This window comes from Acomys minous, assembly GCF_964271855.1.
Source record: "Acomys minous genome assembly, chromosome: 2".
Taxonomy (NCBI): Eukaryota; Metazoa; Chordata; class Mammalia; order Rodentia; family Muridae; genus Acomys; species Acomys minous.
In genome coordinates this window covers 88,225,506-88,237,387 of record NC_140484.1, presented here as the reverse complement: position 1 = coordinate 88,237,387, position 11,882 = coordinate 88,225,506, and the positions used below count along the sequence as shown (strand labels likewise).

Genomic DNA, 11,882 nt, shown 5'->3' with positions numbered 1-11,882 from the left:
ATTGGGATTGGAGTTTAATGAAGGACCAAGGGGAAAAAAAACCACATTCATAAATAAAGCTACAAAGTGTGGGGGAATAAAAAGACAAATTTGGCCTGAGAGAGGATAAGAGACTTTGTGGTTTTTTTTACAACTCATTAACCAGCCATGATGCAGGACTGGAGGATCATGTGTCAGAGGCTTCAGCCCAGCACCGACACTCAGCTCTAAAAGAGCATGCAACTTCTTCCCACTCAGATTCTGCCTGCCGGGGAGTCCTCAGCGGTGGATGAACATGACAGTTTCTTTTCCGAAGCAAGAAATCACTTGTGCATTCAGTTGTCTATCCTCACTGGCTCTATTTGCATTTCCTTCTCTTATTTGATGCCTTCATCTTCCTTGATTTCAGAAATTTGCTAAAATTCATCATGTGTCATGGTCGTTTTCTGTATTTGACTTAATCATATTTTGTTGGTGTTCCTTCCTTCATGAGCCTTGGAGATTTTATCTGTAGAGGTAATAAAAAACAAGGACTCTGCTGTAGCCCTGTGAATATATCCTTGGAATATGTTTTCAACCCCTCGGTGCTTCTTTCTCCTCACCAGTAAAGTGAAAATATTAACAGCTGTTACCTCAGTGGGCTCTAAAATAACTCAGTTTGCTTCTAATATACACACTTAAATAACCCATTACTCTTTCCCAGGCTAAAACTCACATGAACATCTATCTTATCACCCACGGATCTTGCTCTTCATACTAAGTTCATTTTTTGTTTTCATTTATGTCTTTAATGAATTCTCTAATATCTAAATTGGGGGCAAATTCCTATTCTGTTCACCTGAGGAAAGTAATGGGTTATTTTGTAATGAGGCCATAGAGAAAAAAAAATCACTTAATAACTATCCCCAACATTCCCTTTCCTCACCTTCCCTGATCAGCTGCATTGCCTTCCTCACATTTGCTTTAATCTAATAAATAGTCAGAAATACAGTTCAACCTTGTACATATTCATAAAACAGTACCTTAGATTCCCAGTAGCACCATCTACTGCACCTCCCTGTTTGGGACACATGCTCATGAATGATAGTAGCCATATTGGCAAGCACAAGGAACTCTTCACAACAAACTAGAATGTTCCACTAATATACTCATAAGTGTGATTTCTTAACTTCCCACAAACTCTATGACTAACATTCTCAAAACTTCCAAGCAAGACGTGCCTGTTGGTGCAAAAGTGGCATGACTGTTAAAACAGTAACCAACTGCTCCCTGGCTGGATCTGAGGCCTGCACCACAAGTACAGATCCATGCATAGCACTGTAAATTCAACCAAGAACCTATAATTGATGAGGTCTTAAGTCCTATGTAGGAACCTACTAGTGTTTCTTATCTCTTTTGACATAATATCAAAACATCTTCAACTATTTATATTTATAAATGTGGACAAAGGCTACTCTTAGCCTTAACCTGAGAAATGTCTTTTTTTTTTTGCAGTGAATGCAGGAGAATTCAGAGATGCATGGCTGTACAAGGTATCCAGAAGTACGATGCAGGGTTCAGCTGTAAATGAAGCATTCATACCTCACACCCTTAACATTCAGGAAATCTTACCATAGAGGGGGATGAAATAATTTAAGAGCAGAAGATAGAAAGAAGAGCTGTGAAATGCCATCTTCTAAGCATGACAGGATCAAGGCAATAATGAACTCACAGATGTTTTGTCTACTGGCACTGGGCCTACGCAGGTTAGACCCATGAGACAGTCATAGAGAAAGTGAGCAGAGGGCCCTTCTGGTTGCTGCTGAAATATTGGCATATAACAGATTCTGGAAGAAGGGAAAACAGTATCCCACCAGGAAGTGATGGATAGTTCAAACCCATTTTCACACAGATGACCCCAATTTAACTCTGGAACACACACACACACACACACACACACACACACACACACTTATGAATATGGAAAAAGCAGTTGTAAGAAAGAACTGAGGCTGACAAGTGTGAGATAAAGAAGAGAGAGTGGTAGAAAATAGTAACCAGAGGCATTGTAAGTATGTATGAACTTGACGAAGAACTAAATTTATTAACAAAAATATTTGTGTGATCATGACTATAACTTTCAGCAACAATAATGCTTTCAATTACTTCTTTCTTTTCTATTTTTCTTCCTGTCTTTCTCTCCTTTCTTTCTTTAATTATTCATTTTTGATCCTGTAATTCATGACTATTCATTATAACCTCCACATGGACATAGACTTCTGCACTACACAATATGTATAAAGGTCTCTATTGCCATCTCAGAGTTATGAAGTACAGTCACACTCACCTCTGTCTTAGGAAGCGGTTATAGGGCTGGGGAGCCCTTGGACAACAAGGAGCCAGTCTGGAGCAAGAGTGGTCTCCAGGCAATGTCCAAATCCCAGAAATCTTTTTCTGAGATCAGGATAATTAGGATCCTCTCCCCCTTCCCAATCTAGGCCAATTTTCCTTAAGTGTCATTATTTCCACATGTCTCACAACTTCACAGTTTTCCATAATATATAATATACTCATATTTTCTTTCATAGCCCTTAAACAAAAGCCAGAAAATTGTAATTCTGCCACCAAAAACATTTTGAAGTTCACACAGCTTTGAGAGGACCAAGATCAAGGAGAAGTTTTTTTTGTTTTGTTTTTTGTTTTTGTTTTTTAAGGAAAAAAATCTACTAAAGTGTCATATGAGACAGAAGTAATTTAACACATTTTGGACATAGTAAATACAGTAGTTGAATTTAAGTTGCCATTTACTCTGCCTAGTACTATAGAATGAGAAGTTAATCACTTTAATCTATGAATGTAAAGCTGAAGATGCAGACAACCATAGCATCTTTTAAGTCATATACTACTGTTTTTATGGTTATTAAGAAAGACAACATCCATACCATACAACCAATGAAGCAAGAAACCAACTGAGAAACCAACCAACCAACCAACCAACCAACCAACCAACCAACCAACTAAACAACCACACAACCAACCACACAACCAACCAACTATCCAGCCAACCAAACAACCAACCTAACACAAATTTACAAACTCAGTAAAAAATCCCATCTCTTAAAAATCATTTATATTTAGGAGATGGTGAAGGGATTTACTTCTTCATAAAAATGCTCCCAACTAAACCTGGGAGATGGTTCAGTGGGTAAAACACTTGCTGTGCAATTGTGAAGAACTGAATTTAAACTCCCATCATCCACATCGATGTTTTAATGTTATTTTTATATAACTGTGTTTGTTTCTCAATCTCTTGTCTTTTTTAAAATAAATAATTTTATTGTTTTTTAAAAAAAGGTTTATTTAGTTAATGTATATGACTGTTTTATACTTGGAGGCCAGAAGAGGGCACCAAATCTCATCATAGATGGTTGTGAGCCAACTTGTGGTTGCTGGGAATTGAACTCAGGCCCTCTGAAAGAGCAGGTGTTGCTCTCAACCTCCGAGCCATCTCTCCAGCCCTGAATTTCTGTCTTAACCCAAGTATCACACAAATAATCAAGACTGTATTATGTTATTCAAACAAGTTTCACGTCATAAGACCTGAGAAACTATCACTATATTCTTAATGCTTTAAGCTAATTTCCTTTCCTCCCAGCTTACATCTTAGAGACACTTGCACTGTGTAGATTTCTGTACTCCATTCCTCTCTCCTGTTGTTTCCTGGCCCTCTTTGTGGCTGAATCCTCTATTTCTAACTTCTCTTCCCCATGACTGGCAGGAAGGCTAGCTCTATTCTCTCCCCCTGCTCAGCAATTGGATGTAAGCAGCTTTATTGGCATACCAGGGGACAATTGAAGACCAGTGTTTACACAACATTGAGACAGGAGATTCTCAGAATAAAGATAGCAACCAGATATGGGAGTTACAGAAATCAGCATTTTAATTACAAAATAACCTTATGCCTACATTGATGCAGGTTGGTAGCCTGGTCATAATCTCAGCACTTGGGACACTTTGGTGAAAGAGAGTTAAGGAGAACAGCTCAACAGATAAGTCCTGGTTTCAAGTGGAAGCCCTTGATTCAAGATATAAGGTGGAGAGTGATAGAGGAAGACCCTGGACAATGGGCTCTGATTATGTGCACGCATATGTGTTAATACTTGTATGAGCATATAACTTACCAATGCACAAGCAAATCCACATACACAGAACAAAAATTAAAATGTCCTATAGCCACTAACTTTGCCTTTGCAAAATAGCTTTTTCATCATGAGAGGAAAGCAGGAAATTACTGGAGAGATATAGCTCTGAGACCAATCAGACCTGGCTCCTGTCTTTCCCGGTTTCTCAGAGGCCAGGGACTCCCCCTTACTGTCCACCACTCACCACAACTAAATCAGAACCAGTTTCTTGGTTCTGATCTGTTTTCCTTTTTCTTTCCTTCCAATTTAGTTGCATGTTTTTTTTTTTTCTGAAGATGAATCATTTTCTGCTGCCTTTTTTGGGTTATCTTAATTTCTACCTTTGCACAGTCAGGTTTAGCCAGCACTCCTGCAGCCCACATCTTGAGTTCTTTTTCAAGCTGCTGCATGCTGAGCTGACCTCCTTCTCGGCCACCTTAGCAGTAAGGAGGATATTCCAGGGGCCTACTGTTCACACGCTCCCTAGATCCTTCCTTAGGCTGGGCTTCTGACAGAAGGAACTCTTCTAGTTTCAAACCAGAGACTCCTACCTGATGCATTTTCAAGTGAGTGTTCTGCAAATACATCAGATTTGATCATTATCTTTATGCTTAATTGCTTCAACATGGTCTAGCTTTGCAAGCACAAAGTTGGGTATGATTTCCAGATGATGCTACAGCACTGAGTCATATTGCTTGGCATTGCTCACCTGCTGGATGCAAGAAGCTAAAAAACCCCAAGAACTACCAGAGAAGAGGAGTTATATGGGTTGGTATAGCCAGAAGATGAGAGCCTGGAGCCTGGCTAAATGTTGAGAGTAGTCTTCACGAAGAACATGATTGAAAGGAGTGGCACCCAGTGCAGATCGAGGTACAGGAAACCGCAGGTATTTCTTTTCCTCTTGATAATGCTTCCTTTGCACCTGTTTCTCTTCGGTCTCTGTGCTACAACATGTTTTGTATTGGTACCTGACTCAAGGGACTCTTTTCTTTGCCACAGATCATCTTACCACCTCCCATGAGGAGCATGGAGGAAAGGTAAGATGCTTTTTTGGACACATTATTCCCAAAGCTATCATATATTTTTTTTCTAATTTGGTGACCATATACTTTGAGGTGGAAAATCCAAGGACCAGCTTTTCTTTCTGCAGAAACAGGATTCATGAATGTTCTTCATGACAGCATTGTGGGCTGGCAGGATGGATTACTGAAGTTTAGTGAACCCAGGTAGTGTCTTCCTCTTGTACTTTCCTCCATTATCCTCCTATCCCAACTACTCAACCTGCTGCTATTGTGAGAACTCTGCCACTTTCCTTTACCTGGTAAACATATGGGTACAAGCACTCCTCTTAAAAGCACAGTCTGTCAGCACCTCAGTCACCTGCATGGCCTATAATGGAAAGATTTTTTTCCTTTGTGCATTTATGTCTCAGGAGGCAACAGATGGTTTAAAATTGAGTGACTGCAAGGGACACAACTATAGTTTATTAATAATGTGCATATTTAGGGAAAGTTATGTGAGATTTTTAATGCATCTCCAACTCCCCCAAAATACATGAAGTGTGGAGCTTTATCAATGGTCATAAAATAGACGTTATCTGCACCCAGAGCTGGCTGTTGCTGTGGTTGCAGGGTACCTGGGCTATGAACAAGGCATTCAATACATACAACAATAATTTTGTTCTTTGTTAATTTTATCTATGCCACAATGTACTGTGATTACTCCCCTCAGTTCTCTAAACTATTTTCCCATCTCTGTTAATCTCCATCCCTATTAGTTCCTTTTTGAGAATGCCATTTTTACTTTTGTTTTGTAAAATGTATTCTCTAGGCCAACTGGGTGATTTAAACTATTGGAACCTGGTTTGGTTACTAGTGGGTGCCTGATTGAAGGCAATCATCTCTCCTCTTCTTGAATCTGTTTTCAGTTACTTATTCAGCAAGGAGAGGAAAGATGCATTCTTCTTACTTTTCATACAGTGTGCAGTTTTATGATAGGACCTGAGCATCTGATGTTTCGTTCTTAGGTTTTTTTTTGGGGGGGGGTATAAGACTGTGGTCATCATTTTGGAATGCACAGTCAGGTCATTGGCTACTTTGGGAGAATCCCCTAAAACAACAGAGTTGGAGGAGAGAGTCTTTTATCAGAGATCTGTGCGTTCCTATAGTGGTGAGGTATTTAGCTGGATAGCTAAAGTAGTCTTAAGAGGGCGGAGAGTGGTTTCTACTAGAATGGGCGTGACACTTGATTGGCAGTAATATTATCTCTGGGTGTGGATCATTATCTCTCTATGCTCTTCCAGATAACTCTGTTATTTTGTTGATAGGTTTTACTTTGCAAGTGAACTGTCACATGCTTCTGTGGTCTTTTTTTTTCCTCCTTTATTAACTTATTCTTGTTACATCTCAATGGTTATCCCATCCCTTGTATCCTCCCATTCTTCCCTCCCTCCCAATTTCCCCTTATTCCCCTCCCCTAAGACTGTTCCTGAGGGGGATTACCTCCCCCTCTATATGATCATAGGGGCTTCTGTGGTCTTTGACATCATCATTTTTAATGTGTCATCTACTTCTGACATTTGTCACTATATATTGTTATGTAGAAGTTCTTTTTTTTATTCATGTCTGTTTGGAATGCCTCTATTGTTGGAATATTCCCATATTTTTGTAATTACACTATGTACTTAGTTTTCTGTGCTTTAGTCTTCATGTCAGACCCATAGCTTGCACAAAGGACACCTAGAGTCTCTAAAGTTGAGATTTCCCCCTTCCTTCCTTCCTTCCTTCCTTCTTTCCTTCCTTACATCTTTTCTTTTCCTTCAGCCTAGGCTTTTCTGGAACTCACAATATGCCTTAGACTGTCCTAAATCTCATAGAAATCTTCATGACCCATGCTCTAGAGTCTGGAATTTCAGAAATAATCTACCACATCTGATGGATGGTTTCTATTATATTCTGTCTTCTCCTGTAGATTTTTCTGTGTTACAATGCCATCTATTTAATTCAGTTTTTTTTTTTATGTTGTAGAGGAGGTTATTAAATAAACCTGGGGGGGGGAAGGGGGAAGAGGTACCCCAGAAAGAGACAGAGACAGGAAGAGAGAGTACAGAGAGAGAAGGGGAGGAGAGAGCAATTCAGTTGTTATTATTTTCCTTATTTTTTCTCCAAATTTGCGTTTTTATTTCTCAAGAGTGTTAGAAATTCAGCTAATCTCAGATTCAATCTCTCCATTCTGGGCTGAAACTGTTCTAGGTCATTAATATAGCCATTTATTGTACATTCCTGGGTGGGGGAATGGCAAAGACCACCAATAGCTATCTTTCAGCAGAAGCTATCATTTCAAACACACTAGAATTTTCTGATGGCAGAGCCATCAGCAATATTTTCTTATTTTTTCCTGTGTTCTGTGGTACTAAACTAGCTCTAAAATATTTGCAAGAACATTTAAGCTAAATTTATAGCTACTATTATCATAATTTTATTGTGAATAATTATCACATGTATAATTATTATGTGATATATACATATATGTATATAATACTTTGTGACTAATAATAAGTCAGTGAAAATTCTCAGCTATTCACTGTGCCCTTATGGAGAAATGGATACTTGTGATGTAGCAATAGAAAATGGAAAAGTGCTTACCGTCCTCAAAGGCTTTCTTGCTTTCTAGTTTCAAATCTGAATTCGATACTGAGTCACATTAGCCTATAGGTGTGGTTCTTTTCATGCTGGTCTTACTATGACTTGGCATTACCGTCATGACTGTAATTCATGATTTCCATAGTTTCCCATTTGATAGCCTAAGCTACACAAGGACTGAGAGGCACTGTTGGTCATGTATCTGGCTTCCTAGTTTCCGTAGCAGAGAAGAACCAGCCTTAGGACAGAAGAAAAGTTGGGTTCAGAGTTCTATTCCTTTCTGACACAGCTGAAAAACTTAATGTCTACACTGGAGCCATGAACTACTCTTATATCAGCACTGGACGTGGGTTGTAAATAGCCTACATAAAGGCAAAATGGATTTAAATTAAGGCTCCAGAAATAATGAGTTTTGATAAGTACTTAATCTTTACAGCCCTGTTTCTTTCCTTATGAACCAGGTCAGTCATTACCACGTAGCAGAGCGGTCTTGAGGATGAGAGAGTGCACAGCATGCGCTCATGTCTTTTCATTGTTGTTGTTCCAGGGACACTAGTGGAGATCTCCTAACCAAGCATCTAAGCATCTCAACCTGGGAAACAAGCTTTACAGCACCGAATGGAAGCAACAATGACACTTCACTTTGTGACATCCAATGCCATGTCCTAATTTCCCTTTCCTTCATCATTTCCCTGGTTGGGATGGTACTGAATGCCATAGTGATATGGTTCCTGGGCTCCCAGATGCACAGGAATGCCTTCTCTGTTTACATCCTCAACCTGGCTGTGGCCGACTTTCTCTTCCTGTGTTCCCAGTTTCTGTTTTGCCTTCTTGCTATCATTTACACTCTCAACTGCATTCCTATCCACACTGTATATATTTTGGATTCCATGTCAATATTTCCTTATCTTTCTGGCCTGAGCATTCTCAGTGTCATTAGCATTGAACGCTGCCTGTCTGTCATGTGGCCCATCTGGTATCGCTGCCAACGTTGGAGTCACACGTCAGCTGCCACCTGTGTCTTGCTTTGGGCTCTGTCTCTGTTGTTTGCTTTTCTAGAAGGGAAGGCATGTGATTTACTGTTTAATAGTTCTAACTCCTTTTGGTGTCAGACATTTGATTTTATCACGGCTGTATGGTCAATTGCTTTATTTGTGGTTCTCTGTGGGTTCAGTCTCACCTTGCTTGTGAGGATCTTCTGTGGCTCACACAGGATCCCTGTGACCAGGCTGTATGTGACCATTGCACTCACAGTGCTGTTCTTCTTGATCTTTGGTCTTCCCTTTGGGATCTCCTGGGTTCTCCAATGGAATGAAGATTTGTGTCCTGATAGATATTGTGACTTCTTAAATAAGATACAATTGCTATCCTGCATTAACAGCTGTGGCAACCCTATCATTTACTTCCTTGTTGGCTCCCTTAGGCACCACAGATTCCAGTGGGAGACTCTCAAGGTGATTCTTCAGAGAGCCATGCAGGACACTCCAGAGGAGGAAGGTGGAGGGACCTTCAGAACATCCTGAAGATGTGGGGAAAAAAATCTAGTGCATCTGCTGAGAGCTGATATAATTTTCAGAGAGAATTTTTTTCTTATCTGTGTGGGCTGTTTGCATAACATTTTTCAGTTTGTTGTCTGATCTTCAATTGGTAAAGGGAAAAAACATTCATTTTGTAAAAGTTGAGAGATACAGGATTTGTCATACAAACACTGCTTGTAGCATTTCAGGAGCTGCGTCACTCAGTGCTTCGTCGCCTTCTGATGGGATGCCTCAAAAGCGTTCTGCAGTCAAGGACTGCTGCTGTTCTTGACAAATCCTTCGTTCATCAAAAGGCTAAAGAAAGTTCAGGAAACTTAGAGTGCTTAAACAAATGTTATATCTTGAAAAAATCCTTTAAAAAACATTTCTCAGTGTTTTAACAGTTAAATAGATATACCTTATATTCTAATCCTTAGTCTCTGCAGGTTAAAAATAATATATGGAGTTATGGTCTTTCTTTTATATATATATATATATACTAGTAAACAAATGTTCATTCTCAAGAAATATATTTTATTTTATTAGGTACAGTGAACTCTATTGGTGGTATCTATATTTTTATTCTAATAAGAGGTATTGTACCCATACAACTAAATTATAATACAAGGTTTGCTTCCAATTCTTTGAAAGTGCTATTGCAGGCTATTTAGGATAATTAAATAGTACAAATTAATTGCTAGTTGATCAACTTACAGTTCTAGAATATACATCCTAGGATTATATATATATATATATATATATGTATATATATATATATATATATAATTTTATAGATAGATAAGGTAAAATAGATAAAGTCTTCAAAAACCTCAGAGACTTACAGAATACTGCATTTAAATATTTTTTTTAAAAGGACTCTTTGACAATAAGACATGTTAACTCCTGGCAACACCCAGCCTGCCTCAAAGAAGATAATGAGCATCAAAGAACTTCCTTATGGAGATGGCTTCAAAAGTGGCAAGCCAGCCACTGAGCAAAATATCCTTGTTTTTGCCTAAAAATAGGCAACACTGGATGCATGCAGACCTGATGGCCAAACTCTGCCAAGACAGGGTAAACAATTCCTCAATCATTCCAGCTTCACAAATATGTCTGTCAGATATATTGGGCCAGAAGGCTGAAGATGATGATCCAGCGTTATAGAGTGTTGGGTGACTGTTCAGGTAGCAAACTGTCTCTGTCATTTTTTTCATTTTCAAAGCTGCTAACCAGCACTTCATGTTCACTCAGGTAATTAATTTTAGTCCTTCTAAAGTCTCTGATGAGGATGAAAACTAGATAGTTTAGTTTTACAATAAAGCTTTGTTGTTTAGGGGTTAAGATATTTTTAGGTCTAGATAGATTTTTTTCAGTTAATAAAGATGAAATATGATAGATATTGATTTACATGCAGAATTTTAGACTCACCAAGATAGGAAAAATGTTTTCTTCAAGGTTGTCAAATAGAAATAAGCAAAGCACTATGAATGTAACATTTATATAATTCCTGATTGTTTAATGGTTCTTCTTGCTGTATGCATTATATATATGTATGATATATGTAATATAATATGTAATAATATAATATAAATGTAATATAAATGCATATGTAAAAAGTAAAAAAGAAATTTGGAACCTTTTGATCTTTTATGGTATAGCAGTTTGGAGCATTAACAGTTTCCAATATGATTTAATTTATAAAAAGTCCATAGCCCATTAAAGACCTCAACATAAAACCAGAGACACTAAGTCACTTAGAAGAAAAAGTGGGGAAGAGCCTGGAACATATTGGCACAGGAGACAACTTCCTGAACAGAACACCAACAGCCCAGGCATTAATGTTAACAATTAATAAATGGGACCTCATGAGGCTGAGAAGCTTCTGTAAGGCAGGAGACACTGTCAAGAGAACAAAGCGACAGCCTACAGACTGGGAAAAGATCTTCACCAACTCTACATCTGACAAAGGGCTAATATCCAAAATATATAAAGAATTCAAGAAATTAAACACCACCAAACCAAATAACCCAATAGAGAAATGGGGCTTGGAACTAAACAGAGAATTCTCAACAGAGGAATATCAAATGGCTGAGAAACACTTAAAGAAATGCTCAACCTCCTTAATCATCAGGGAAATGCAAATCAAAACAACTCTGAGATTCCATCTTACACTCATCAGAATGGCTAAGATCAAAAATTCAAGCGACACCACATGCTGACGAGGATGTGGGGAGAGAGGAACACTCCTTCATTGCTGGTGGGAATGCAAACTAGTACAACCACTTTGGAAATCTATCTGGTGCTATCTCAGAAAAATGGGAATAGGGCTTCCTCAAGACCCAGCTATTCCACTCCTTGGAATATACCCAGAAGATGCTCCAGCATACAACAAGAAAATTTGCTCAACCATGTTCATAGCAGCCTTATTCATAATAGCCAGAACATGGGAGCAGCCAAAATGTCCCTCAATAGAAGAATGGATAAAGAAACTGTGGTACATATACACTATGTAATACTATTCAGCTATTAAAAACAAGGAATTCCAGAAATTTGTGGATAAATGGATTGAGCTAGAAATGATCATA

The 11,882-nt window shown here is 38.5% G+C and overlaps 1 protein-coding gene across 2 annotated transcripts; it reads left to right on the top strand.

Moving 5' to 3' along the window:
• Nucleotides 1-4,225: 4,225 nt before the first annotated feature.
• On the top strand, nt 4,226-9,722 carry LOC311592458 (mas-related G-protein coupled receptor member B2-like). Of its 2 annotated transcripts, XM_084772895.1 has the most exons (4): nt 4,226-5,025; nt 5,139-5,176; nt 5,290-5,365; nt 8,328-9,722. In XM_084772895.1, exons 3-4 carry the CDS (start codon nt 5,301-5,303, stop codon nt 9,301-9,303), a joined length of 1,041 nt encoding a protein of 346 aa, XP_084629021.1. In that variant the 5' UTR covers nt 4,226-5,025; nt 5,139-5,176; nt 5,290-5,300; the 3' UTR covers nt 9,304-9,722. The 2 variants fall into 2 exon arrangements, with proteins under 2 accessions (XP_084629021.1, XP_084629020.1); XM_084772894.1 differs by lacking the exon at nt 5,290-5,365 and having other exon boundaries at nt 4,234-5,025.
• The last annotated feature ends 2,160 nt before the right edge of the window (nt 9,723-11,882 follow it).

Coding starts and splice junctions, on each gene's coding strand:
- LOC311592458 (XM_084772894.1), top strand. CDS start 4,948: ATGTTGAGAGTAGTCTTCACGAAGAACATGATTGAAAGGAGTGGCACC. Junction 5,026..5,138: donor CGAGGTACAGGAAACCGCAG/GTATTTCTTTTC, acceptor TCTTTGCCACAG/ATCATCTTACCACCTCCCAT. Junction 5,177..8,327: donor ATGAGGAGCATGGAGGAAAG/GTAAGATGCTTT, acceptor TTGTTGTTCCAG/GGACACTAGTGGAGATCTCC.